Here is a 27,462-nt window from a genome sequence, read left to right as displayed (position 1 = left end):
TTTTTTGTTTGATGTAACTGAGGCTCTGATGAGAGACCTCTGGACATAGAACGGCAAAGAGAGATTTTGCCCATGTACACACGATTTTTGTTCACTAGACACACACTGTAATACCTTCATGATACAGACAGACAGACAAGAGGGAGAGAAGAATACCCAGACCCCACTATTCAATGAAATCATTTTCTTTCGACCAACTGTAAAGGCATCTAGGCTGTGACTGTGACATGCGTCAATCAGGAGAGCTTCGCGTCGATAAGATAAGTCATGATGAGCATCATCCCAAGGTTTAGGTCAAGATGGTTTCTTAGTAAACAACGAGGCATCAGATGAGACAGCACACATAGGCGGGCACCTTGTTGGATTTGTTTTTCTTCATCTCAAACAAACCAAGCCTTCACATCTCTCAGCGCGAGGCCGACCAAACTGCGCTTACGGACCGAGCTACCAGCCCAGCCGCAGAAGAGGGCATCACCATAAGTACCTACTCACTGAGCTTGGTGTTTTGATTTCTCTGACCCCTGTGAAGGCTACTCTATCCCCGGCTTGAGCCCACCCGGCCTCCACGATTCCTCTCCCAGGTCCCGTCCCTGCCCTTGAAGAGGAAGACTTTGTTTATCCTGACGAGTGGCTCCACGATGAGGACGACCCTCGCCACTGTGCCGAAGCATGGCTTCTTGATATGAGCCTCGAAGATCCTTCTATCATAACCCACGAGGCGATCTTCCGGTTTCTCGGCAACTGCTTAGGAGCTTCTTCGACTTTGCGATTGCAGCTGACCTTTATGCAAGGGTCTGCTGCTGCAATATTTACGGATCTATCCTGGCGTTACTTTCTCGAGAGATCTTATTCTGCTTTTCCCCCCTTTTCATCATTATATCCCGTTGACCGGACCGGACAAGACGGGCTAACATGTGGAAGGCTCTTTCCTTAGTAAAGGAAACGCGTACCGCCCTCACGGCGCCGTTTGTCACTAGCAATGTGAAAACGGCTTCTTTAAATGATGGGTCGATTGGTCCTTCTTGGCCATGTACAGAAAATTCACGGAGTGCTTTTCGACAATGAGAAGGGGGTTGATAATAACCGGCGCGACGAGAGTTGTGAGGTGATTGTAAGAGCACCAGACAGTCTACCTTGGCAGCCCAGACCTAAAATCGTACTTCGCAATAGATGAAAGTGGAACCACAGTCAAATCTGATGGAGAATAGAGTTGCGAAATAGGGATGGAGTGTCACGGCGGCACGGGTCCTATCATTGCCTCAGCGACCACTACATACACACATGAGGGATCCTTTCGCTCGTAAAGGGATAAAAGAAGGATCCGGTTCACGCTTTCAATCCTCTAGCAACCTGATCTCATGGGGGGGAGGGAAAAAACACAAGGAGATAACAATCGAGTCGGCTCACGCCGCTCGACTTCCAACAACCTGATCTCATGAGGCAAAAACAGTAAAGACTGGGCCCAGGCCCCTCCACCACCTCCAACAACCTGTTTGCTCGCGACGGGAAAGACAAAATGAAGAGATGGATGTGTCTAGTCCATTGATGACATGAAATCGAGAACGATTTTCCCGAAGTGGGAAGGACTGCACTCAAGCTCCTCGGGCTTGCCTTCAGTGACCTCCTCTTTAGTCTCTGGCATTGCGACCTCGCGGTCGACAACACGGATATCTGCCTCCCATTTGTAGATATTAGGGTCCTCTGTCAACAGAGGTGCTCCCTTGGTTGCTGTTACTTGGCGAGGAAGGTCTTGAGGGATAGTATTCCCGAGTGCCTCGTATTCCAGCATTGCCTTCGTCGTAACGAGAGTCGCTGCCAGCTGAATGAGGCAGGGGGGTTATGCCCGGCTTGGCAATACTTTGAGACTGGAAGGCCGCTCTCGGCACGTTCCTTGGCTCGTTGGAAGCACTTAATGCGTTCGCTATTATCTTCCCTAGTCTCCGAGGTGAAGTGCAGTGGGTTGATGCAGAAACCCCAGCTGCACGTGTGGCTTCTCCCCTCCCGTCCGGTGAGGGCATGCTGCAGTTGGATGATGTCGAGCTTGTCGGAAGCGATCCAAGTCTTTCGGTATGGTCGTCCATTAACTCTGATGTCCAGGACAGACACGGTCTGGTTCATATACTAAATAGAACCTCCGGCACCTCATCGTGTGGTCATCAGTGCCTGGATAAAGAGGGTAAGGGTGGCCTCGGGGAAGGCGTGGAATACGCCAGTGAAGCAACGAGATTCTCCAAACTTGGAAATGATCCACTCAGAGTAGTCATTAAACCGACAGCGCTCTCACATGCGTAGGTAATCTTGGTGGAGTTGGTTGATATGGCCATAAAAAGCCGCTGGGTCTCGCTCATAGATCGCCTTGAGCTGAGTGAGGAAGTTATCACTCATCCAACCTGTTGCCCATCGTGGGGCTGGGAGTGTGGAGTTTGTAGATGACATTAGCGCTGAAGACGAAGACGAAGGCGTAACGGCGTTGATAATTCGTCGTCGCCTCTTAGTTGAGGGCCTCTGGGCTGGGGATGGATGGGCTCTTGCCCGCTTCTTTCCGTTTCTGAGCCGACTAACAGGCGGTAGTATATCATCTTCGTCAGAGGAGTTGTTGGATGGGTGGGACTCATTTCAAGAATCCTCTCCTATGCCACGGGTCGGGGAAGGGACGTCGTGCGATTGAGGGAAGGTACCCATGGTGTCTGAAGGAAGGACATCTTGTTCTCCAAGGACAGCGCCTTCCGTCGTTGTAGGAGCACTAAGATCTCGCTCCTGCGAGAATGCACCCTCTTGGAGGAGGTCGCCCTCGGTGGTGGCCACGGGAGAAATGGCTTGCTCTTGTGGAGTGCCTTCTTGACCTAGTGGCGGGGCGGATGTTGAACACACCGACCTGTCTCTTTGGCGCCCCTTAGGCCTGTATCTCATCATAAAGGTCGTGGAGAGTATGAGAGACCTAAACAAAGAATTAGAAGAAATCATAAAATAATTTAACTAATTTCCTCTTAATTCAGGATCACTCTGGTCTAAATAGACTCCCAGTCAATAGCATCTGACTTGCGTGATAGTGAGAAGAAGGGAGTTGGGAGATCAAGGGAACTGTATTCTCAATAAGGGAACTCAGCCATGGATGCATATGACAAAGATTATGAATTAGGGATTTATGAGATAGAATGACGAGTATCCCGGCACTGTACTTTATATTTGACCCAAATACTTTTATTCAGTCTGTCCTTTGGCTCAGGGAGACCGGAAAAGGCTAACAGCTCTGGTTTATACTTGTGCCAGAAATTGTGGTTTCATGGTGAGAGCTTGGGCTACTCATGCCTTCAGCCTACTGGCTCTCATAGATATACATTTGCATAGGTAGATCTTAAGACTAGACTCTGTGGACATTGCTGTAAGCCAGACTCCATGCGGGCCCTCATCCAGGGGTGAACGAAAGAAAAGGAATTTCGTCTCCCGAAGGAGGCCTTGGGAACGTGGATCGTCAAGAGGTTGCCCTTTGACAAGTTGCCCACTCACTATAAGAATATGAAACACATCATACACGTCTAACCGCCAAAGAAGGGATATTTGGTAATACCACAGTCCTATTCACGCAGGGTCCCAATTAGGACACCGCTATAGGTTTCATACTGCCAGTGTACCAATTGCTCTGCTCTCACTACTTATCGCCGCATTAACAGCCAGGATGTACCTAGGCAAGTATGTGCAACATCCGAAGCAAACCACCTCAGAGCTCCTTACGCTCCTTGTCAGGCACCTCCTCGATTCCTTCTTCCATCTTGGAGTCTAGAACGGGGTGCTCCGAAAACATCCGGGCGGTTCTCCTGTCCTGCCACCACACGACGCCAATCCATGCCGCGAGACTGACGGAAACAACCACCATGGCGATGGTACCCTTTTGAAAACCCTTTTTTATTTGGTCAGCATTTGGTGATGGGTTGGGGAAGCGGACAACTCACAGTGGCTGCGTCCTTAACGGGATACAGTGTGATGCCCCAGAAGGAGAAGAGTACGGAGGAGGCACCTGTGCATCGTTAGCAGATGTTGGCAATCAGACAGGAGCACACTGACCGTTCATGGCGTAGAGAATCACAGCTCGTGCGGCATCATCTCCGTCTCGGGCTAGAACTTTGTTGGCCCAGGTGAAGACGACCGGCTGAATCAAGTAGGCAGTTCCAGCAAGGTCTGCATAAGTCAGTAACACAAATCTCAACAATTTGAGGAAGGGGTTTAGGAGGCGTACAGAAGGCTGCCATCTTGGCTGCCGTGCCGACCATATTCCAGCAGAGCAGGACGACGCAGGTGATGATCTGAACGCCGCATGCAATGAAACCATAAGGCGCATGAACTCCTGTGGCGTCAATTGCCACGGAGGTGCACAAAGTAAGAAGAATACCTAGAGGCGTGTTAGATGTGTCGACCACGGTCCATTGATCTGGTAACGTACCGATTGCGGTGATTCCAAGAGGGTAGGTGTTGTTCTGCGGCACCGTGAACAGGCCCGAAGCCTTCATCCAGAGGACCATGCATGTCTGAGTCGAGTAGGCCTCGAGAGCACCGCCCAGCATCCAAAAGATGGTGAAGATCCAGCTGGATTACGCATTAATGCATGTTCGAATATATCTAGTGGACAATGCTCACAAGTTAGGAGTCAACAAGACTCTCTTGATGATGGAAACTCCAATCTTGTGACCCTCGGGGTTCTTGGGTGGCAGGCGGCTCAAGGCAAGCTCACGCTCGTGGGGCTTGAGATAGAAGGCCTTGGTGGTTTCAGGAAGATCAGGGAAGAACATGAAGCCAAAGATCGCCACAGGAATGGTAATGATGCCGTCGATGATGAAGGACTGTTGGTTTCGTTTAGCAAATCAAGATGAGCAAAGGGCGAGGGGGTAAAGCCTCACCCATCGCCAGCCGGGTAATCCAGAAACTCCATCCATAGTCTTCCAGATAGCCGTCATCAAAATGCCTTGTAAGGTGGGTTAGAATAGCCTGGATAGTTGGTGAGTAGAGCCACATACCGGCAAACATGGTACCAACCATGCCCGAAGCCTGGAAAAGTCCAACTCGCTTTCCGACCTCGGGGCCCTTGTACCAACTTCCAATGATATACTGGGTGCCACTGTATGTTGAAGCCTCAGCAATACCCTGGAAGAAACGCACGGCAGCAAGCTGGGAAAAGTTGTTGCAGGCGCCGCAAACCATGGTCAGGGCGGCCCAGACGAGGGTCATTAGGGGGAACCAGATGCGAGGAGCAACCTTCTGGATGACGAGACCGTGAGGGACCTGACCGATGATGTCTTTGGCTTGTTAGCAGGCCGTCCTGTTATGTCTACCAGAGAACTTACAGCCAACAGCGAGGCAAGTAACCAAAAGATTGTACTCATCACCTGTGAGGTTGATATCTTCCTTCATCCCAGAGACGTAGGCATTACCCAGTACAGCACGGTCTGCAAGATATCAGCCAAGAGACCCTTCATCATGGGAGATCAGGAAGACGTACCGAGGTAATTGAAGAAGAATGCCACACAGCAGTATGTCTGGAGTCATGATGAGAAGAGTTTTCAATCCAGCCTAACGAACGGCCACATACCAGAATGAAGAAGTCGACCTTTTGCAGAAGCTATAATTGATCATCAGTTTCCAATGCCTTTGCTCGAGTTTTATCCATTGATGGGTATGCTGACCTTTCGCTCCTCAGGGGTGTCAGGCGCTTCGCCCCAGACGGCGATGCGCAGCTTGCGAAGACCTTCGCCCATGATGAATTGATAATTGAAAGACAGTCCGAGAGCAAAGTTGGAAAAGATTCAGAAGTACTCGCAAGAGTTGACCTGTCTGAGGAATGAAGAGCGTCGAGGATAGACAGGAAGTCTGGCGACTCGCATGGATTTAATAGGAAGTGACAACTCGGCCTCACATCCGGGGAAGGCCTGTTATCAAGTTAGAGTGAACTTGCGGCTTACCACCTTATCTTGGAACAGATTGGAGCACAGATACCTAACCACCCTCCCCCAGTTTGAACCCCGCAAACTAAATCCTAGCGCGGAGAGACGGTGGGAACAGCTGAATTCCGAGGTCATGGGGGCGGAACCTTGCATTACTCGGGGTAAAGGCTTCCTCTCTCCAGGCCTCTAGTTGCCACCAGCTGGAGGCTTCTCTCCAGTGAACAGCCCGGCATGAATAACATTGGCCCAGCCGACTGAGTTCTCACCTGTCGTGTATGCTCTCAAGGGTCCTGGTCTGGTCCACTTTAGCTCAGTTGACCATCCCATTGTGGAGTTGATTAAGTTGGCATGGTTGCATCCGCCTTCCGAGGGCGGCGGCGGATAACCCGACATTTGACGCGGCACCTTTTTGATATTCAGGAAACCATTCCGCCCAACATGGGCTGACAAGGATCACAGTGTTGTGTAGGGTCGGAAGCGGCAGATTAGTCCGGGCTCCAGAGCAACGACCTCGCTCGCTTGGGGGTGGTTGAGTGTCCATGTAGCTCTCTTTGATATTTGATATCTTTTCACCTTCATCTACAAACCACTGATAACGAACGGAAGGCGCATATTTCGGTTCCGCGTGTTGGGCTGTCCTTATCCACACTTCTTCCAGCATGTCTCCTTCAGCTGTATGCGAGGCCTCGCCCGAAAGCCAAGATCTTGTGAAGGGCCACAATGGAAATGGTAGCTTTACGGCTGTTAAGCCCAGCAACGGCACCGTCTCGCTTGCAGAGAGTCTCGCGGGCCTCCAGACGGAGCAAAAGAACTCAAAGACAACAAATATTGATTCCATGAGTTCGCTAGAGCTATGTCGTAAGCTTGACTCCCTTGGGAAGCGCGGAAGGATACTGACCATTGACTGCCTAGGCGTTATCAACGAAGAGGATGCCTCAGTCGCACAAGCAGTTCAGACCTGCCTTCCGCAGATTGCTGATGCTATTGATATTATCGTGCCTCGACTCTTGAGTGGTGGTCGAGTCATCTACACCGGGGCAGGGACAAGTGGGAGGTAAGAGAGCTGGCCTAAACTGACTTGGCGATCCCTTCTGACTTTGATTGACCTTCAGGCTGGGCATCCTTGACGCCTCAGAAATGTGAATATCGCCTCTCTTCTCAGCTCAATTTATCATCAGCTTACCTATTATAGTCCCCCTACATTCTCGGCCCCTCCTGGACAGTTCGTCGGTCTGATTGCTGGGGGAGACTACGCGATCCGAAACGCTGTCGAAGGCGCCGAAGACTCGGAGGAGTTGGGAGCAACAGACCTGGCAGAACTTACGCCGCCGCTCAGCAAGAACGACACTCTGGTGGGAATCGCCTCGTCGGGGAGAACCCCATACGTGCTGGGTGGCTTGAAGTACGCCCGCTCCATCGGAGCTGCCACGGTCGGTCTGGCCTGCGTCAAGCCCAGCTCGCTCAGGTCCCTATGTGATGTTCTGATTGAATGTGTTACTGGGCCTGAGGTCGTGACGGGCAGCACTCGACTCAAAGCAGGAACTGCGACAAAAATGGTGCGTATTCTCTGCCGTGTCTTTCTTGTCTATTTTCTATCCCACCAACTCATCATGACTTGGTAGATTCTGAACATGATCTCTACCGGCTCCCAAATTCGCACAGGAAAGACATTTGGAAACTTGGTGAGTGATTCCCGAGATTCGAGACCCATATACAGAATCTAACCTTGGCAGATGGTCGACTTGAAAATGTCCAACGAGAAGCTACAAAACCGGGCTCGCCGGGTCGCCCGAATGGTGGTCCCTCCATCATCGGCTCTAGATATCGAGAGTGAAGAGGTTCTGGATGCCGTCCTGGCTGACTGCGATGGTCAGGTCAAGCTCAGCATCCTCGTGGCGACTCTGGGCTGCTCGCCCGCGGAAGGACGGGCTAAGTTGGAGGCTGCCTCAGGGTCATTAAGACAAGCCCTGCAAGGAAACCTAACCGATTGACACTGGAATTGTTGCTGTTCTTTTTTCCTGGGTTTGTATATAGAGTAAACTGCATAGAGTAGAACTTTCTTTATCCTACACAATCAATATCTTTTCAACTAGGAACTCTGTACGACAATTTGTGACAAGCTTGAAATGGTCACTTTTTGCGTGTAGATAAAGTGAAAAGGCAGCAGATCCCTGACCCCATCCAATCTCGTCACCAACATCCCAAGCCGTCGGGTTTTCCGCTTACTGAGGGGTTTTGGACCCGCGGAGAAGCCGTTGCGCGGGGAAGACCTGTCCCCCAGGCAGAGTAGCCGCCATCCTCATCCTCATCCTTGTGGCAACGCGAGAGGGGCCTGGCGTGTTCAGGCTTGCATGGAATACGCAGTCGAAGTGCCAAGTTCATCATTGGGAGAATCAAGCTTCACGCAAACACACTGGGAGGTCGCCTTAACCTAGACCTTTAAAAGGTTTGATGCTTGCTGCACAACCCTGGGTCGTTGTATTTGAGCCTTAGTTTGTGAACCATCTGATTTACTTGGTCTCAATATTCCGTCACTAAACAAGCGATATGGTCGCCCTCAATGTCCTCGGGCTCAACTGCGGCACAAGCATTGACGGTATGTCTTCCACTGTAGGCGGCGGCCATGGTGATGCACGCTGACAACCCTGTAGGTGTCGATGTTGCGCACTGTCGCATATCCTCTGTAGACGCTTCAAATGATATAAGGGTGCAAGTCCTGGCATACACCGAAGTCCCCGTAACCCCTGAGTTACGGTCTCAGGTCCTTCGCCTATGCCGTCCTAACCAAGAGGGCGCGGCCACTTCCATGGCAGAGGTCTGCGATCTCAACTTCGCACTCGGACGAGAGTTTTCTCGCGCCGTCAAGGAATCCGGTGTTGATATGTCAGAGGTTGACATCATCGCCAGTCATGGCCAGACTCTGTGGCATCAACCACTAGGTGAGCATCGATCTACACTTCAGATGGCCGAGCCTGCCGTGATTGCTCGTCAAACGGGAAGGTACGAACTTTCGAATGGGGAAGACAATTGTTGTTTGCTTGCTAAAAAAAGGCCAGGACTGTTGTGAGCGGCTTTCGAGTCGCTGAGCTTGCTGCCGGACGCCAGGGTGCCCCGTTGGCAGGTTTCTTTGAAGCGGCTCTCCTCTCTGACCCGAAGGCCACACGCATTAGCCAGAATATCGGAGGAATAGGTGTGTAGAGCCTCATAGTGGAGCGATGAACCCCCTTGTTGACGATCTCGGTGTAGGGAATGCAACCGTGCTGCCGGCATCGAGCGCCACACAGCTTGGGAAGTCGGAGTCGACATACATGGCCTTCGATACTGGCCCTGGAAATGTCTTCATCGATGCTGCCATGCGCATTCTAACTAATGGCAAACAACACTACGACCGTGATGGAGAGCTAGGCGCCAAGGGCGAAGCAGACATTGACACTGTTGTCGTCAATGACTACTTGGCCAATGAGCCCTACTTCCAGCTGAAGCCTCCCAAGACCACAGGACGTGAACTCTTCTCTGATGACATAGCCAAGGCCCTGGTCAACAAGTTGAAGGATGCGGGCAAGACCCCGGAGGCCATCATCGCCACCATCACGCGGATCACGGCAGAGTCTATCGCAAGAGCCTACGAGCAATACGTCCTGCCACATCTCGGCAAGGATGGGAATATTGACGAGATTTACATCTGCGGTGGTGGAGCTTACAACCCCAACATTCTCAAGCACTTGCAGCAACGGTTTCCCAAAAGCCGAGTGTTGAAGCTCGACGATGCACCAGTAAAGATAGATCCCAGCGCCAAAGAGGCCGTGTTGTTTGCAGTCCTGGGCTTCCTCGGGGTCTGTGGCCGTACGGTTCCCGTTGCTGCCGACTCGGAGTCGACGGATCCTGCCATCATGGGGGTCGTCACTCCAGGGGACAACTATCGCGATTTGATGGGAGCTGTGGTTGGGGACTCAGGATTCAGTAGCAGAGGCGTCTTAGGGCGCATCTTGATGTAGTTGAATAGAGTGTTCTGTTCCTTGTTCTCCCCTGACCCTACACTCATAAGCTATGTTTCCTCGGACCAGGGCTTGAACTCTCCAATTGAGCAGAAGAACTATCAAGCACCTGGCACAAGTTTAGTCATGTCTTGGGTACTGGAAACTTCGATATTACGCTTGAATATTTAGACTCGATCTGGCGCGAAATGTTCCTTGAAGTGGCCTTGGACTGTGAAGAAGAATAATCGGGTGTACGGCAAGTGGTCGAAATCCTGCCCATCTGCCCCCATGGGCCCGACGCGATATCCAGCTCCCTGGTTCTCTTGGATCACCATGATTCAGAAGACGTAGTTTAATTGAAGGATCAAAGTGATATCCAGCCGCGGTTTCCCAGATAACGCTATCGGCGGAGAACCCGACCGAGTCCTGGTCCAGGGGTTCTCGAAAACCTACCAAAGCCCGCTTGGAGGCGGAAATCCCGACGACCCAAGACCGTGGGCGTTGTCCACTGACGGCTAGGAAGAACAAATGGCGCCTTCGATCTGCGCGGTACAGGGCTCAGGCTTGACGCAACGTTGGATGGGGATTGAGTCCAATCCGCCCACTGCCCGACGACTTTGACAGGCGTGAAACTATTTGCACATGCAATAGGCCGGACAGAGACATATGTGTGGTCTCATGGAGCTTCAATGCCCCAAGTAGCAGAATACATAAACGTTCACGGTGGTGAAGCTGCTCCCTTGGATTGACTTAGACCCGAGCCGAGCTCCAATACGAAGAACCACCAACTCAGAAGACATCGCTACATCGCGCCCCTTCCGCTTACCTCTTCACTTGTTCCTACTCCTGGTTCCACTCAAGATGCCCTCCGTGATCTCTTCGGGCGGCATCACCAAGTTCACCAACTGCCGCCTCGCTCGTGGGGACAATCTTGTATGCGAGGACCTTTGGGTGAGCTCTCACACTGGTACTATTCTGTCTAGTCAGGCGACCTTTTTCGATTCTGGCACTCTGCCCGACCGTATCATTGATCTCGGGGGTCGTATAATCTCTCCTGGTTTGATCGACGTCCAGCTCAATGGGGCATTCGGCTTCAACTTCTCAACATTGCCCGATGACATTTCGGAGTATCCTAAGGCTGTCGCGGATGTGAATAAGAAGTTAACCACTACGGGTGTCACTTCATACGCCCCGACCTTGACTAGTCAAAAGCCAATTCTCTATCAAAAGGTGGGAAACCGTATGTGCGCGCAGCGAAGCTGGTGTTGACAGGCTCTCCAGGTGCTACCTTTTCTTCGTCCAAGTCGCCTTCGGTTTGCCCATGACGGAGCAGAGTCCCTTGGTGCACATGTGGAGGGGCCTTTCCTCAACCCCGGGAAGAATGGCATCCACGATGTCAACGTGCTCCAGGAGGCCTTCAGCTTCCAAGATATTGAAGCCTGCTACGGCATTGAGAATTTGGGCAAAAAGGGGGAGGCAGACGCTGAGCCCGCCCCGATAAAGAAGATCACACTTGCCCCAGAGCGCGGCGACATGACGCGCCTCATCCCTGAGCTGACAAGTCGAGGCATTATCTGTTCCATCGGACATTCCGAGGCGACGTACGAGGAGGCTTCGGATGCCGTCGCCGCGGGCGCTACAATGATCACGCACCTGTTCAACGCCATGAGGCCTCTCCATCATCGCAATCCGGGAATCTTCGGCGTGCTTGGCGTTGTCACCGACAAGCTCCCAAGGCCTTACTTTGGCATTATCGCCGATGGCATTCACCTCCACCCTACCGCCATTAATATCGCTTTTAATGCTCACCCGGAGGGCTTTATTCTCGTCACTGATGCTATGCACCTGGTTGGACTTCCAGATGCCGCGTATCCCTGGACTAACGGCGAAGTGGACAGTAGGATCGTCAAAGTTGGGCCGACGTTGCTTCTCGAAGGAACAAACAAGATTGCTGGAAGGTCAGTATCCCCTCCCCCTGTCAGCAAGTGTTACTGGCTTAGGTTCATCTAGTTCCATCACCCTGATCGAGTGTGTGAACAATTTTCTCAAATGGTCCGGCACTTCAGTCGGCAAAGCCCTCAAGACAGTCACTTCAACGCCAGCAGCCATGCTCGGTGTCGAAGACCGCAAGGGGAGCTTGAACGTGGGTGCCGATGCTGATCTCGTCATCTTCTCCGAGGAGCGTATGGCTGAAGGTATCACGCAGCTGGTAGTTGATGAAGTGTGGAAGCTTGGCACTCAGGTCTACTTGCGAGAAGGGGCTGCCGTGATGGGGAAGAAGGCATAGCACATTAGTAGTCCTGTTCACAATCTTGAATGTCCACCTATTTTTATTGGAACGAGGCACAAATATACGCACTTTCTAATTAATTGGTTCACAGATTGTGTAGCTACTGTTCTGCCTATGTCCATCCAGGAAACACTATGAGCTGGTTGAGCCTCGTCTCCTACCACATACGACCATACCCACTGGAGAACTCGGGATCCCGTCCGCTCTCCCATAGATAAGCCAGTGAGGGGCGGATTAGTAGTTGGGTCGGTGACGACCAGCGAATCCCCGCTGTTGTATGTTTTTTTCTCTTTTTGCTGTTTTTTTTTTTTGTCTTTTGTTAACGTATGGCCGAAGAAGAGTGGTAGTGGTGGGGCTGATGTTGAAAAAGGGGGGCGAGGTGAGACGACAATGTAAGCTGGGCATAACGTGGACGACAGAACGAACTGGCTAACATAACAGTATCCTCCTAATATCCTTACGATATCCTCATAGTATTCTCATGATATCATCATAAGATCCTTATAATACCCCCCGCGATATCCTCATGACATCCTCACAATACCCTCATGATATCCTCGTGGATAAGAGTTGTTACTGGGCTTGCTTCTGGGGAATAGCGAGTTCCGCTTTATCCATGGCAAGAATGAACCTTTCGTGGTATGCTCGAATCCGGGGGGCCACAGGTTTTGGCTCTCGCAGTTTCGGGCATGAGTTGATGCGGATGGTTGGCATCCCGTTTGGGGCTGAACCATCCTCTGCCCACTGGATAACCAGCTGTGACCAACTCTCGGTTGTAGTTGTCGGTCAGGCGTTGCTCGTGGTAGTCATAATTCTTCAGGCATCGGATCTTCCAACCCTCCAAGGTGAGGCCTTCGCGGAACTTAACGAGGTGGTTGGGGGCGGCCTGGCCGCAAATGTCCCTCCATTGCCACCTCGGCTCACCACTCTTCTCATTGACGATGACGGAGAGAAATGCCTTGGCACTACTGCGGCGTGCATCTTTCCGGTCTTGTCGCATCTTCTTCGGCGACCCTTGGTTGTCCTCGACTTGTCGCTTCCGCTTCTTGGTCGGCGACTCTGCGGGTTCGTCTTGTTTGGTAGCTCCGAAGAGGTCTTGGATCCAAGTCCCACACTCGACAGATGATTCCCACAGCTTCTTCTTCTTCGGGAACTCGCCGGGGGGGGGGGGCAGCCCCTGAAGGCAAAAGAGAGGCCCGCGCCGGAGAACCAGTTGGCAAAGGTAAGAGATTATCCACTCGATCTATCAATTACATAAATGCACATAAAATCAAGCTACATCTTACACCACAACCGTAAGCTACTCGGGTCTGCCCTACCTGACTTGCTATCGATCAAGGGTGTTGCGATCTCTCGGCCTACCACCTCACGGATATCTGCAACCCATCTATAGATGCCTGGGTCTTCGGTCAACAGAGGTGGTCCCTTGGTCGCTTTCAATTGAGGGGGAAAGGTCTGCCATATTCGTAAGAGCAGTAGGCGTAAGAAGCTAATGATGTCCTCCCCCATATTGTTGTGCCTCAACTACTCCTACACACCCTTCTAAATAATCTCAAGCAGCCCTTTTCTAGCGCCAATGCCTTGCCTTGCAGCAGGTAAAAGTCACTAGAAATGGTGCCCAGGGTATAAGAACGTCCTCGGCGACGGGCTCACCGACAACCTGGTCAAAGCCGGGAGCGCACTAGGGACGACTTACACTCGCCTGACTACGCCTCAACCAAAGCCCATCACGTTTGGGAGACACGGGACCCCATACTGTCTAGAGTGGGCTCCGGTGTGACTGACCTAGATGTAGGCTGAGCAAGAACAGGACTATTGGCCCGAAGCAAGTAGGCATCGATGTTCGCTGGCTTCAGGGCGATAGGAGAGTGAACCCCGTTCACCACAACGGAGCCATTGACGTGGACTCCATTGGCCCCTTTTCCTTTGCGGAGTCCTCTCGGCAGGCCCTGCTCAAAGCCTTGCTGGCGGGCGATCTGTTCGATGGACTTGAAGTACTGTAAAACTGTGTTAGAGACTTGCAGATCATCCGCCGAGGGTTGGTGGCAGGCTCACTTTAACAGTCTTGACTTGCAACTCGAGTGTTGCATCCTCGTCGGCCACAATCATCGAGTGTCGGTGTAGCTGAAGACCCGACAGCGTCCACATGTGGTTTACTCCTCCCTCGATGCACTTCTGAAGGGCGACGGCTTTGCGTGCGCCAAGAGCCAGCGTGACCACCTCTCGGGCGTCCAGGACAGTTTGAACACCAACCGTGAGCGCCATTCGAGGCACTTGGTTCACATCGTTACCGAAAAAACGAGAGTTTGCGAGTATCGTATCGTATGCTAGCGTCTTGACCCGGGTTCGGCTTGCAAGGCTGGATCCAGGTTCATTAAAGGCGACGTGACCGTCCTCGCCGATACCAGCGAGGAACAGGTCGATGCCTCCTGCTTCCTGGATAAGATCCTCGAATCTCGCACACTCGGCCTCGAGATCAGGGGCATTCCCATCGAGTATATGCACATTCTCAGGGCGGACGTTGACATGAGAGAAGAAGTGAGTCCACATGAAGGAATGGTATGTCTGTGGATGGTCTCGTGGTATCCCGACGTACTCGTCCTAAGCGCAGGAGCTCAGCTACATGTTGCCTAAACGTTGAAGCGAACCGTTTCTTACCATATTGAAGGTGACCACATTCTCAAATGAAACCTACCAATACCTAAGTCAGCCCTATTTAAGATAAGAGTAGCGCCTTGCCCACTCACTTCACCGGCCTTGTAACTCGCGGCAAGAAGCCTGTAGACCTCGGTAGGGCTGCCACCGGTTGGCAAGCCTAGGACAAATGGACGCTCGGGGGTTGGAGCATATTCTTTGATGCGCTGGAGGATGTAGCTGGCGACATATTCGGCAGCTTCAGTGTTGGTATCGCGAACAATGAGTCTCATGTTTGCTGTCTGGGTTGCGCTGAGGGCGTCTTTAGAACGCCGGGCGGCGCGGCCGCTTTAATATCACAGAGCATTCTGAGGCAACCCTTTGGTTATCGCAACGTACGAAAAAGCTCACCTTGTTGGATGATTATTGGACCTACCTGGAAGGGAGCGCAAGTTCGGCTTCAGTGTGACGATCCATCCGATGCTCTGGCGGCTTATCCGACGACCCGACTCCACATGTCGGGTTCGGATCAATCAACCCCAGCAAGTCGGATACAGCATCAAGGGTCGAAGGAAGCAGGGAATATGACCAAGGATTGCTGGTCGGACCAGTGGGATGGTACGAGTTGGGATGGTCATTCATCCAACTTAACCCTCTTCCAACAGGACGCAGACAAGGGGAGGGAAGTAGACCATTTCGTGAAGACAAAAGTATATTCGAATCTATACAAACTATGTACACGAATAGAAACGGGCCTTGCCCTCATTTCTCAATATTTCGCACCTTCACGCAGAAAGGCGCCGACTTCACAAAGTGATGAACAACCGGTCGATGCAATATGAGGCTAGCTTATCGCCATTCGTTGAACCCATTGCGTCCAATTCCTGTGCGAAGTCTTTTTCCTCTCTAGGGTGAATCTCCCACGTGCGCTTAGTTCGGCCATGGCACATTTCGTCCCAAGCTCTTGGCAACCCAGTAGCCCATAGCTCGTCGGGCTGGGTTGTTGGTAGCCCAATGTCTGCTGGGATGCACACGGTTCGCGAAATGGAGCCAAAAGGTACCAGAGGGACGGTCAATGGCGAGGGTGGTTCCAGTGAAGCCCGCATGGCTAGCGGTCTTCATGCTCTGCATGCTTCCCTGCGTGTATGTCTGGTTGAGCGCGAAGCCAGCGCCGTAGTTGTTTCCGGGGAATTGGGCGTTGAAGTCGGTGAAGATGAGATCCACGGCCTTCTTGGACAGCACCCGGTGGCCGTTGTAGATGCCGTTATTCAGGATCATCTGGCAGAAGATGGCAACGTCACCCACGGTGGAAAAGATACCCGCGTGGCCGGAAACACCGCCGAGGGCCCAGGTGTTCTCGTCGTGGACAGTGCCACGGACAGGCTGTGGGCGCTTGGGCTCTTCAGGACCCTGAGCCTCGATCTCAAACTCAGTTGGGGCGGTGCGGTTGTGGAATGGGTTGAGAGGGCCTTCGAGGTTGCCGCGGTTGAAGAAGGTCGATCGCATTCCCAGAGGGATTGTGTAAGAGTAGATGAGCAGCTCGTGGTTCAGACCAGTAACTCGCTCCAAGAGGTAGCGCAGGGTCATGAAACCGATGTCGGAGTAGAGGAACTTGGTGCGGCGCGGCTCTTGAGGAGCCAGAGTGAGCAGTGTGTGAACTCGCTCGTCGATTGACGAGTAGTATGACTTCCAAAGATCAGGAACCGGCAGGGGCATCAAGCCGCTGGTGTGAGTGAGCAGATCAATGACCTTGATGTTGCCCTTGCCATTGGCCGCGAACTCGGGGAGATAGGTCGCAACGTTCTCCTCAAGCTTGACGCGGCCAGCATCAACCTCCCGAAGCACGGCGACTGCGGTAAACAGCTTTGAGATGCTGGCAAGGTCGTAGACGGTGTCAAGTGTGGCATCCTCCTGGTCTGCTGGGTCGAGGAGGGTACCATTGGCGTCGGCGTACAGATTCCTCTTGCCCGTAGCAAAGGCGCTCACTATGACTCCATGACGAGCCACAATGTTTGCAGATCCGGGCTCGACAGCTCGGACTTCATTGTGGGATGCGTCGCCGTAGTTCCTTGGCTTGCTGTACTCGGTGATATTCTGGATCATGTCCTTGAGTGGCTTCGCCAGCATACCGACTGATGAGGGTTGGCCATGCCTGAGCACGAAATCGGCCGTGGCAGGGTTTGGGGTAGCAGCCAAGACGGCCAGCAGAGCAGCGTGAAACTTCATGAAGACGGATTGATGGGCAACAGTCCCTTGAATCTGAAATGCAAGAAGATCAATGTTGATACGATGGCCCTGAAGATCAGAATCGGGCCAAGAGAGGAGACTTGATGAATGATATAATGCCTCTTCACCTGGTCGCTCCCCTGCCTATCGACGTGCTATCCAAGCTGTCGGGTAATCCGCTATCTCGACGTTACCCCACGTTCTCGATGCATTTGATAGCCAGGAACGTTTCCACTCCAGGTTGAAGGCCATGAACGCCCCAGATTCAATCCCAATGCGAGTCATGGCCAGTCAATTTTGCTGGGGTTCATGATAACGTGATTAAGTTGGCCGGGGGCACTCTTATCCTTGGTCGGCGTGTCTGGGCTTATCGAGGGTTCGGAGCGGAAAAGCCGAGCGACCGGAAGAGGGTTGAGATGGAACCAAGAAGAGTATAACCCCATCGGAACCCGCATCTTCGGGTTTCCCGCTTACCTCCAGCTTTGACGCGCGAGACATCATCATGCGCCGAACATTTCTGAGGACTCCACAAGCATGCGATGCATGGTATGTTCCACTCAAACTTCTTGAGGCCCCTTGGTTGTCATTTTGTCAATCTAGATCCTGATTGGCATACAGTCGCCGTCGCAAGTCCAAGTGTGACGGCATCCGCCCTCGTTGCAAGCGATGCGCATCTAGGGGCATTGCATGCGTCTGGTCCACTCCAGATACTTCTCAGGAGCCCCGAGCAGCACCCCAGACGCCTTGTTCCGTCGTCCAAGAGCCTCAAGACGTCATCCCAGAGCCCAGGGTAACTGTCCAGACGCCCCGGACAGTCGCGCGAGTGCCCGTCGTCGACGCAGAGCCTCTCGATATCACCTCCGACGGCCTCAAAGCGTGCCTAGGCCTCTTCTTTGATCGTCACTTTGCCAGTGACTTTTGCTCTTTTGATCACCGACCGGACTTTGAGCAGAAATGCATGCAGGATCCTCTTCTTTCAGCTACTGTTGTCGCTCTCTGCAGTCGTTACCTCGAATCTCAGGATGCACTCTCCCTGTTCCAGCTTCCGACCGGCACTGCCGTCTCCAAGCACTATCTTCAACAAGCCCGATTCCTGGCAAAGATGTCATCGGACCGGCCGACCGGTAAGCACTCTTCGGCATGGCATTTAGCGAGCCGAGAGCTAATTCGACACTGTAGTCTCGAACATCCAGGGCAACCTCTTGCTTGCCCAAGCCGAACTCCTCTCCAATTCTGGATCCCGTCATTGGCTCTTTGCTGGAACAGCTATCAGGATGGCTGAAATCATGCGCCTCAACAAGGACTTCCACAAGAAGCACAGCCTCAAGGAGCAGGAAGTCCGTCGACGCACGCTCTGGGCTTGTCTCATCTTTGACAGAGCGTTATCATATTTCCTCGCAAAACATCGCACCATTGACCTCGAGAATGTCGGGATACCCGTTCCCAGCAATGATGCATCGCTGGTCTATCATGAGGAGACCAGGGGCGTCACTCTTGGTGATCTTGCATCCTACCGCCGTCCATCCGACTTGGGTTTGAGTCCGTACCTTATTAAGACGGTTTGTCTTTGGAGCGATATGGCCGACTTTGCTGTGTACTCGCGAAGAAACCTGGACAAGTTTGCACCCACGGATCCCCGAAGCATCCTCGCCGTTCGGTACCATGCGCTTCAGACCTGGGTCGAGTCACTACATCCTAGCCTCTGCTGGAGCACCGCGAATTTCCATGATCAGTGTACTCTTGGTGCGGGAACAACCTTTGTTGCCATGCATTTTTTGCTTCACAGTGCTGCCTGTGTTGCCCATCAATGTTATCTGCCTCATCTAGCCATGTACACCCAGCTTTGTGACCTCGTCGACGGCGCCGGATGGTCCTACCTCCACAGGGAGCAGTCACTTCTGGACATTTGTGTCTCGAATGCCCTGAAAATCGGGGAAATGCTTTCCTACCTAGCGGGCCAAGAACAAGGAGGCACGTTTGGCCGTTCTTCGCTACAGACCATCTGGGTTGCGTCCTCACTGCTTGTTGCCGCCAACACGTTTCTCTGGCTTGAATACGCCCAGGATGAATCCTACTCAGGTGAAGACATCCAGCAGAAAGCCAAGACCTACTTCCAACTAGCCGAACAGCTCATATCCTCGTGGGTATCCGAGTGGAAGGCCGCCAAGCAATGGCTGATAGCCCTCAACGTGATGAAGACCTTGTATAAGGCTGGCTACCGGGGTGAGATTCACGAAGACATGCTCAGCCCGGGATCGTCCTATTCTGATGATGATTCCGCCGATGACTTCCGACCCCAGCCTGGAGATGGGTATCCTTCACTCATCTCCCTGCCACATCTACAGGCTTCCATAAAGTTTGCCACGGGCGACACTTCGGCTAAGCTAATTGACATGCAATCGATCTGGCTGCAACTCTCTAATGGATGGCCTTATGGGTTCAGTGCGCCAGCGTGTTTATTGACATCAGCTGGCGGGACTGGTGAAGCACAGGTTAGCTACGAGATACTAGATAACTAGTTAAATGGAAGATACAACTTGTGGTGAGGAAGCATGGAGTCATTGAGCATTGGCAGCACCGGCATTACTATACACTGCGGACCACTGCGCCCAAACTGGTTTCTGCTACCCCTCACACCGGACGCTCGGCGATGACCCCCTTGAAATATACTTAGAGGTGATTTATAACACCATGGGTGTCTGTATCGTTGAAAAGTGCATCGGCTGTTCAGGATCATCAGGCTTTAGAGTTGTGGTTTTCAATGTCTTGTCCCCATGCAGTCACTTTCACATGATGGCGGACGGTTTGAATGGTTGAGGATCTTATTATAGCACGAATATTTATTTCCCATTCGCGGAACTGTTTTTTTCTAGCTAGAGATCAAGGATAGAACTGAGATGGCGAGGCAACTTGGGGGTTGAGAAAAGGGGGGGTTGAAGATCGTCGGTGCAAGTTAAAGACCCAACTCCGGAACCAATAGACAATGGACATCACTGTATCTGAATATTTTTAATGCTTGCTACCTATTTCTATTGCTCTCCATTGTTCTCTCATTGATGCGGCTCCGTCTGCATTCCCCTCCGGTTATTTACCCAAGACCATGGCAGTGCCAGCCCGTCAAACAACAGTGCCGGCCGGTCAAACAGCAGTGCAAACGCGTGAAAACATAGAAATCTCACGAAACTGATGAAATTAGGGCATCGGCTCGCTTAAATTTTGATTCTGTTATTATTGAGGCATCTCACACTTTTCTTTCTCTTCTACCTCCCCTCACCATCTCCAATCTCAACCTCCAACATCCACACCAACACCGTACCTCGCACGATCACCTTTCGGTATGCGCGCAATCTTTTCATAGCTGTACCCATCTATCATCTGCAGCAAATCTGGCGATTCAGTAGTCTTTATCATCTAATCGTCCATCACCATGTCTGGCGACGTTGCCATGCAGGATGCTACTCCCAAGGGGGAGCAGCAACGAGTGGTTGACATTGTCAACAACGACACCGACGTGAAGGAGTCACGTCCTCCCAACACTCTGATCCTCAAGGCTAGTGATCTCACCAGAGACGAAAAGATGCACCTGGCGGACCTTTTCGAATTGTTCATGACCGCCCACAAGCCTCTCCGCAAACAGTCTGGGGAGACCCTGTCCTACCAAGATTTCCTTGGTGAGATCTTTGCGTCTTGGTCATCCGACCACAAGGAAAACAACCCGCCCGAAATTGCGTCCCCCCGCCTCGAAGACACAAGCGTTCAAGCTGGCGTGCTGCGGTGTGACAGCTCGAGTGGCCGGTACCTGGGCAAGGGTTGCCTTCCTGGAGGCCCCCGTTTAGCTGGCGCGCCTGTTTTCCTGGATTTTGTTTTGATTCCGTACTCAGACGTTCTCATGAATGGACTTTGGGTTGATGATTGGTGTGACGACATTTGGGGTGGAGTGAACAGTCAGGACGGCGGCGACAGATGGGGGTTTCTCTTCCGAGACGAGAACGGCGAGCCTTGCAGCGAGTACAGTGTCAAGCTCACTGACGAGTTTGACGACGCGGTGGATTTGCAGGTCTCGGTCATGCAAAAGTACGACCAGGACAAGCGCGAGCGGGTCACAATGTACAACCGTGAACTGGTTGTCAACGCGGCCCGACGCCGCATTTGCAAGTGGGCCATCGACGGCACGGAGACTACAGCGAGAGTCGATGAGGATGACCGCGTGTCAAAGGATGAGATTGACGATAAGCCTATTCTTGCTTTTGGATGTGTTCGAGAATGGTTTGAGGACGCCGAAGAACTCTACACCCGCTTCAAGGCTGCCTCTTCTTGATTCCATCATCGACGACCGCTTCCTATCTTCTCGAAATCCGTCGCCCGATGCCAGTAATTCTCCGGTAAGTTACACCACCAACAACACATTCATACTTTGACCGGGCAACTCACATCTCATCCACAGCTAATACCCAGCCGATGGTGGTTCCCCGGCGGCATGAGCGCTCGTGAAACTCGCTCCGGCAAGTATCCCACACCTAGACCTTGACCAAGCTGCTTACATTTGGCAGAGAGAGGCTCCTAGCATCATGGGCACGACTAGACTTTCCTGTCGCCGTAGGCAGCTCTACAACCGCCTTTGGTATGTTGCTCTACCAACTCTGGATTCACGCAGGTCTTGATCGTGCTGCAAACATACCCTGTCATGGCTAGATACTCTTTGCATTTCCTTCGCGACACGAGATCCATGGGCTAGATAACTGGTACAGAGGAGAGAAAGGAATGGGATAATACAAATGGATGGCTTTCTGGGACCTGATTGTGGCTTGCTCTTAATAGATGCGACTGTCCTGCCGTCCAAGTTCCATTGCATTTGATCAATGCTTTCACTTTCATCCTTTGCGTAGTAATACCCACACGATGTTGACTGCCTCTGCCATAGCCAAGGGTGATCCAAGTTGAGCAGCCATCCGGCTAGCCAGGCTGAAATAAGAAGTGCTCGCCATAGCACTTGTCAATAAGGTGATCAAACATTTTCCGCTTGCCTTATACGCCAGCTGGCGATTAATAGTTTAAGAGCCCATGAACTTTAATAGCCTCATGCTTTTACTCTGTCCCTATGAAATGTTGCCCGCGTTGTTAGGTAAAACTGCATTGCCAGAGTCTTCGTGGGTGTGATTACTGCCATGGATGCTGGCCTACTGCCATAGAACGTAAGGCCAACCTTTCGTTCCACCTTAGGTCGACCTAACGTAGAGCTGAAGGTGGACCCAAGTTAGACAAATGGTTGATGCGCAGGAGAGTGCCGATTTGGCCTGCGTTTGACTACCTACCAAACGGCCCAAGACTCGCTTCGCCCTTGATCCCACTGAACGTCTTGATGGATCTTCTCCCCGTGATATGACTTCGGCTTTGGTACCCTAAGGAATCACTCTCGCCGCGAGAAGCGTCCCTGCCCCCCCCCCCCTGATCCTTAGTCTGTGCACCCTAAGGTCTTGCCTCTATCCACTTCAGCCAACTTCTACTGAAAGAGAGCTCCTTCCTCAAGTTGTGGAAGGTGCAAAATGGTCTACTCCTTCCTCATTGCTCTTGTCCTTGACTGCCACTGATGTCCCAACTGGTGCCCCAACGTATTTTCATCGACGACATGTCCCCATCCTTCCTTCTCGAAACCTCACATCTACAACCATACCAACTACAACTTGAAGTCACTGGGCTTCAATCGACTTTCAATCAACGGTAAGTAGTTATTGTTGTCTTTTTTGAAATAAGATTATTATTCACAATGCCTCAGCTCTTGCCATGTCTTCGCAGAGTCCCCCCGCCAGGCTGCCAGGTGCCGCCAGCAACCCCATCATCGTCCCAGACGATGAAAATCTGCCCTCCGCATCAGAGGCAAGGGCAGCCGACAACACTGCCGTCATCTCGGACGACGGAGATGAGGATGAGGAAGAGGACAACGTCCCCCCACCCAACCCTACCGACAATACCAATTCCAGAGCGCGAGCTCAACCATCCACCGTCCCTGGCAGTACTGTCTCCTCCAGTATTGTCATTGAAGACTCCGATGACGACGCCCCTCCCACTGGCGCTCCCCGGGATAGCAACAAGAGGGAGAGATCCCCATCCTCAAACAACAGCGCAGCGGCTCGCCTTCGCCTGCTGTGAAAGTTGAGAGTTCGCTTCCGCAGACTCGACCTTCTTTTGTTTTTTCGCCCTTCATGCCGACGACGGCACCACAACTGACCGACCGACCGACCAACTCTATCCCCCGTTGAGAGGTGATAGCCTCAGGCGATTTCTCAACTCTTTCAACCATTGGAAGGAATGTGTGTGTGTGTGATCTAAGCAGGATGGCGGACTTGGGCCATGAAGTTCTTTCTTTTTCTTTTTCTTTTCAGCGAGAGCCAGCCAGATGTATTCACTCTTCTCAGTTTGACACGCGGCGCGAGCCGGCGATTGTTGTTGGGGTCTTTTTTTCCTCTTCAGCGAGTCTGGTGTCCATCTAGGGTCTGTTTTCTTGTTCTTTTCTTTGCTGAGTATGGAGTTCTTAGTCGATGGGCGAGCCCATCCATGGCGCGAGCCATCCACTGCATTATCTTTAAGCCGCCCAGGCACCTAGCAAGACGTGACTGTACGGCCCATTGTCGGTACCTACAACAACCTGAAACTCCGCAACTACACTTTGTCAGCTGTCCAAGATCTTCCTCCCCTCACTCTAATGGAAGTCCGCCATTTCTTCCCGTTAGTGCTCGATCCAGGATGAGTGGCAAAGGCCAAGATGATTCAAAGTAAAAGTGTAATAATATTTATAGAGAAGTTTAAAGCGTAGGTAATATATAGTATTCTAGCCGTTTCGTCCATCATCGAACAACCCCTTACCGCCGAGGAGGGAACCCATCGCTGGCATCGCCATACGACCCGCTCGCAACATCATAAGGGTTCCAGATGGTGCCGCCACGACCCCTATCCTCACAGTTGTTGCATCCGTTAACAGTAATGTGGCATCCGTTGTTCAGATACGTGCTTCCGCAACCCTTGGCGCCGTTGAGGTTGTAAATGTTGAGCATCGAGTCCTTGATCTGCTTGCCCGTCATACCACGGGAGAAGGCATCGTCGTTGTCGCAAGTCCAGATGACTGTGCAGCCGTAGTTGATGCCAAAGAAATCTTCGATGGCTGGGCCGGCGATGGGGAAAATCATATTGGCGATGTCTTTTCCAGTGTCATCCGGCCACACAGCAGAGGTATATTGGTGATAGACAATGTCGTCGACGTAACGAGAAGCAGCCAGGAGACAGGTGTCCTTAGAGATGGACCTGCAGATGGCAGATCCGTCATGATTGCCGTGATCCTGCGAGGCATCGCCAGGGGCCGGAGCGACGTAGGGATTCGTGGCGGGGCCGCTGTTGTTGGGGTCAGGAGAGCTGCAGCATTGATCAAAGATCTTGTTGTTTCCAGCGTCGTAAAGACAGCCATCCTCGCCGAAAGTGACATCGCCATAGTTGGCGGGCCAGCGAGCTTGGAGCTGGCAAGTGGCAGTGGCGTGAAGGTGGTTGTCGTTGTTGGCGTCGAAGCCGGACAGGACTAGCACAGTGCTGTAGGGCTCATCGGGGCTGGAGGCAACGTCTATTGAGAATGAGGGTTAGAGTTTATTCTGCGTCGGTGATCTTGGAATCAAACAACGTACTGTAGGAGCTCTCGTAGACACTGGAGATGGCACCTGCATCGGAAGCGCATCGAGGGCTGTTGTTGATGAGAATGCATCCTTTTTGAACGTGCTATTGAACTTGTTAGCTAGCTTTCGCATTTGAACTTCGAGGTTAGTACTTACGACATTGGTTCCAGCAGGGTTAGGAGTTGGTGTCTCGAGAGGCTGACAAACGGGGTTGTTTGATCCCTCAATCAGCACGCAGACCATGCCATTGGTGGTAACCGTCTGCGCGTTGGGCCTCTTCTGGGTACTTGTAGACTCTTGTTGCTCCGTCGTCGTCGTTTCTTCAGCAGCTTGACTGGAGGTAGTCGCAGTGGAAAAGGTCGTAGACGTGGTTTCCTGGCTGGTAGATGTCTCGACAGCTTCTTCGGTTGTGGTGGTTGCCTCGGCGACTTCCTCCGTCGTGGTGGTGGTAGCTATAGCCTCCTCAGTGCTGGTCGGCTCAGCCGTAGATGTGACCTCCTCGCTAGTCGTCTCCGGCTGGTTCAAAGGGCATGACCCATCTCGTCCCCAGAGATCCCGCTTGGCAAACTTCATAGGATCTCCACCAGCGCCCGCCAGATCCCTATTGGCAAGGAACGAGTAATGGCCCTCGACGGCGTAGGGGCTCTTTGCGAACCCCTCATAGTTCTTCAGCAGCTTCTGGGTATCCTCATCGTCAGGGTCAAGCTCCTTGATGTCCGACTCGATTTCGGCACTCCAGTGCTGCACAAACTGCCAAGCCTCAGCCGTTCCGCGGTCAAGACGGTCAGCCATGAAGCTCTCGTACAGCTCAGCGAAGCTGAACTCGCCGCCGGAGATGGTAATCTCGTTGTCTCGCACACGGTCGTCGATGCCTCGGAAGGTGTTGTACAGTCGCTGGTTGGTCCTCTCGAAGAGTGCCTTGACAGGCCCCTGGTTGAAGATGTCGACAGAGATACCAATAGTCTGTAGGGCTTCGATCTTGAGATCAGTCGAGCCCGCAAACTTCGCAGTGAAGCCAGGCTGCTCAAGTTCGCCAATCTTGAAGAATGCGCCCTTCATGTTGTTGAGCTCTCGCTGCATAGCAACAAACTCGGCATTATTAGGGCCCGGGACTTGGTTCACGACCGTGGTCAGAATGCACTTGGGGAAGATGGCGTTGAACTCGTCACAGGTGAGCTTGGGGTTGCTGTTCCTGCCACCCGGCAAAAGCTGCGTCTCGAAGAAGTCGGTGAAAAACTTGAGCTCCCAGACATGGTCGACGTTGAAATTGGCAAGTCCCTTCTCCTGCGCCTTGACTTCGGCCGTGTTGATCTGCTCCCAGCCAGGTCTCAGATCCTCATCACAGCGCACCTTGCGATCATACCACCTCTGCACATCCCTATTATAGTTCCCGTTGGTACCGGCCCTAGGGTGCTGCTCAGCCTGGTCAAGACCTTTGGCATTTGGGTTGTTTGGGAACTTGGGGGTTTCGGCGGGCTTGCAGTCTCCAAAGAAGGGGCTTCGTGCCCTCTTGACAAGGACGGCGCGTTCCTCGAGGTAAACTCGTCCTGCGATAGACCGCTTCATCTCTTCTGGGTTATCCGTCCCATCAGCCTCGTCAATCTCGTCGGGAAGCTCGAGCTTGTAAGGGAGGGCGCTGCAGCTGCCGGTGCTGGAAGTCGTGGTAGTGGTCTCGGTTGATGACATGGCTGTTGACTCTTCTTGAGTGCTTGTCGGTTTGTCTTCAGAATCAGTTGTCTGATCGTCATCATCGTTGTTGTCGCCATCATCGTTGTCAAAGTCCTTGATGTCGTCCAAGGCGTTTGACAAGAGCTCGCCAGCAGCAACGGCGGCAAAGGCCGGCGCAAGTTCAGCAAAGACTCCAGTCGCCAAAGCCGGTGTGGCGACAACCGGAGCAATTGCTGAAAGCTGCGTCGAGTACCAGGCGAGAAGGGCAGCTAATCCAGCAATAGACTTTTCGACCTTGTGGGAGTCATCCTCGCTAAGGCTGTCCGGGTCAATCTGCTTGAGCTGAGCATCGATGTGAGAGAGATCCTCGAACTCATCCTGGGCTTGCTTCTGGAAAGCTTCGATCTCTTCGACAGAGGGCGATGGGTTGGCGGCGATGGCCGAAGCCGCAGCAGCGACGTCGGAGAAGGAACTTGCCGCGTTCGTAGCAGCAGGGCCCACTCCAACAAAGGCGGCGGTGCCGGTGGGTTGGAAGCCAGTAGGGAGACTGGCACTTGGGACAGTAATGACACCGGGGATGGTTACCTCTCCGCCAGGTCCGATAGAGATGTCGGTCGTGGGGACGGCGGTCTCAGTAGGTCCAGCCTCGGTCTCGGAAGAAACCTCTCCGCTAGTTGAACCAACCTGGCCAGCCGTGTCGGTAGTAGGAACAGACTCGGTAGTGCTGCTCTCAAAAGGGAGAGGGAAGTGAGACGTGGTAGTCTCCGGCTCGGGAGTTGTAGTGGCATCCGTCTCGGCTCGGGGAAACAGCCGGGGAATGCCGGCCTGGGCTCCGGAGAAGAGCAGGGCGGCCGCAGCCAACCCCAAAGAGGGCCGCATGTTTGTGAAAGGTAATGAGTGAATGGATGGTAATAAAGAAGGACTGTTTTGGGAAAGGAATGACAAAAACAAACAAGAGAAGGAGAGTTGGGTCAAGGCTGGCAGGCTGAAACCTGACTCGGTGATGCCATGATCGGGAAGTCTTATATCTTACACGCAGACACCCTCTCGTATCAGCCATCCAGTGACTGAAGTCGGGC

At 52.6% G+C, this 27,462-nt stretch overlaps 9 protein-coding genes across 9 annotated transcripts; 5 read left to right on the top strand and 4 right to left on the bottom strand.

Moving 5' to 3' along the window:
• Positions 1-3,718: 3,718 nt before the first annotated feature.
• Positions 3,719-5,747, bottom strand: NCS54_00367500 (MFS domain-containing protein; the record flags this gene model as incomplete). Its single annotated transcript, XM_053149237.1, has 12 exons — positions 3,719-3,898; positions 3,951-4,015; positions 4,063-4,176; positions 4,235-4,387; positions 4,439-4,581; positions 4,633-4,835; positions 4,893-4,957; positions 5,010-5,288; positions 5,337-5,438; positions 5,492-5,528; positions 5,582-5,611; positions 5,676-5,747. The coding sequence occupies 12 exons, from the start codon at positions 5,745-5,747 to the stop codon at positions 3,719-3,721; spliced, it is 1,443 nt and encodes a 480-aa protein (XP_053005212.1).
• Positions 5,748-6,592: 845 nt separating this feature from the next.
• On the top strand, positions 6,593-7,924 carry NCS54_00367400 (SIS domain-containing protein; the record flags this gene model as incomplete). The annotated part of the gene is made up of 6 exons (XM_053149236.1): positions 6,593-6,791; positions 6,846-6,987; positions 7,046-7,072; positions 7,126-7,489; positions 7,556-7,615; positions 7,667-7,924. 6 exons carry the CDS (start codon positions 6,593-6,595, stop codon positions 7,922-7,924), a joined length of 1,050 nt encoding a protein of 349 aa, XP_053005211.1.
• A 556-nt stretch (positions 7,925-8,480) lies between these two features.
• NCS54_00367300 (Hypothetical protein) lies at positions 8,481-9,928 on the top strand (the record flags this gene model as incomplete). The annotated part of the gene is made up of 4 exons (XM_053149235.1): positions 8,481-8,529; positions 8,585-8,933; positions 8,990-9,123; positions 9,180-9,928. The coding sequence occupies 4 exons, from the start codon at positions 8,481-8,483 to the stop codon at positions 9,926-9,928; spliced, it is 1,281 nt and encodes a 426-aa protein (XP_053005210.1).
• Positions 9,929-10,771: 843 nt separating this feature from the next.
• Positions 10,772-12,197, top strand: NCS54_00367200 (N-acetylglucosamine-6-phosphate deacetylase; the record flags this gene model as incomplete). Its single annotated transcript, XM_053149234.1, has 3 exons — positions 10,772-11,140; positions 11,192-11,868; positions 11,921-12,197. 3 exons carry the CDS (start codon positions 10,772-10,774, stop codon positions 12,195-12,197), a joined length of 1,323 nt encoding a protein of 440 aa, XP_053005209.1.
• A 1,730-nt stretch (positions 12,198-13,927) lies between these two features.
• NCS54_00367100 (Glucosamine-6-phosphate isomerase) lies at positions 13,928-15,127 on the bottom strand (the record flags this gene model as incomplete). Its single annotated transcript, XM_053149233.1, has 4 exons — positions 13,928-14,197; positions 14,256-14,801; positions 14,859-14,891; positions 14,948-15,127. The coding sequence occupies 4 exons, from the start codon at positions 15,125-15,127 to the stop codon at positions 13,928-13,930; spliced, it is 1,029 nt and encodes a 342-aa protein (XP_053005208.1).
• Positions 15,128-15,764: 637 nt separating this feature from the next.
• Positions 15,765-17,060, bottom strand: NCS54_00367000 (Beta-lactamase domain-containing protein; the record flags this gene model as incomplete). Its single annotated transcript, XM_053149232.1, has 1 exon — positions 15,765-17,060. The coding sequence occupies one exon, from the start codon at positions 17,058-17,060 to the stop codon at positions 15,765-15,767; it is 1,296 nt and encodes a 431-aa protein (XP_053005207.1).
• A 502-nt stretch (positions 17,061-17,562) lies between these two features.
• Positions 17,563-19,579, top strand: NCS54_00366900 (Zn(2)-C6 fungal-type domain-containing protein; the record flags this gene model as incomplete). The annotated part of the gene is made up of 3 exons (XM_053149231.1): positions 17,563-17,606; positions 17,679-18,184; positions 18,240-19,579. The coding sequence occupies 3 exons, from the start codon at positions 17,563-17,565 to the stop codon at positions 19,577-19,579; spliced, it is 1,890 nt and encodes a 629-aa protein (XP_053005206.1).
• A 3,262-nt stretch (positions 19,580-22,841) lies between these two features.
• Positions 22,842-23,207, top strand: NCS54_00366800 (Hypothetical protein; the record flags this gene model as incomplete). Its single annotated transcript, XM_053149230.1, has 1 exon — positions 22,842-23,207. The coding sequence occupies one exon, from the start codon at positions 22,842-22,844 to the stop codon at positions 23,205-23,207; it is 366 nt and encodes a 121-aa protein (XP_053005205.1).
• Positions 23,208-23,917: 710 nt separating this feature from the next.
• NCS54_00366700 (Hypothetical protein) lies at positions 23,918-27,262 on the bottom strand (the record flags this gene model as incomplete). Its single annotated transcript, XM_053149229.1, has 3 exons — positions 23,918-24,666; positions 24,728-24,818; positions 24,872-27,262. The coding sequence occupies 3 exons, from the start codon at positions 27,260-27,262 to the stop codon at positions 23,918-23,920; spliced, it is 3,231 nt and encodes a 1,076-aa protein (XP_053005204.1).
• Between the last annotated feature and the right edge of the window lie 200 nt (positions 27,263-27,462).

The sequence above is a fragment of the Fusarium falciforme genome, chromosome 3, assembly GCF_026873545.1.
Source record: "Fusarium falciforme chromosome 3, complete sequence".
NCBI lineage: Eukaryota > Fungi > Ascomycota > Sordariomycetes > Hypocreales > Nectriaceae > Fusarium > Fusarium falciforme.
Note: the sequence above shows the minus strand (reverse complement) of the source record. Positions and strands in the feature narration are given on the sequence as shown.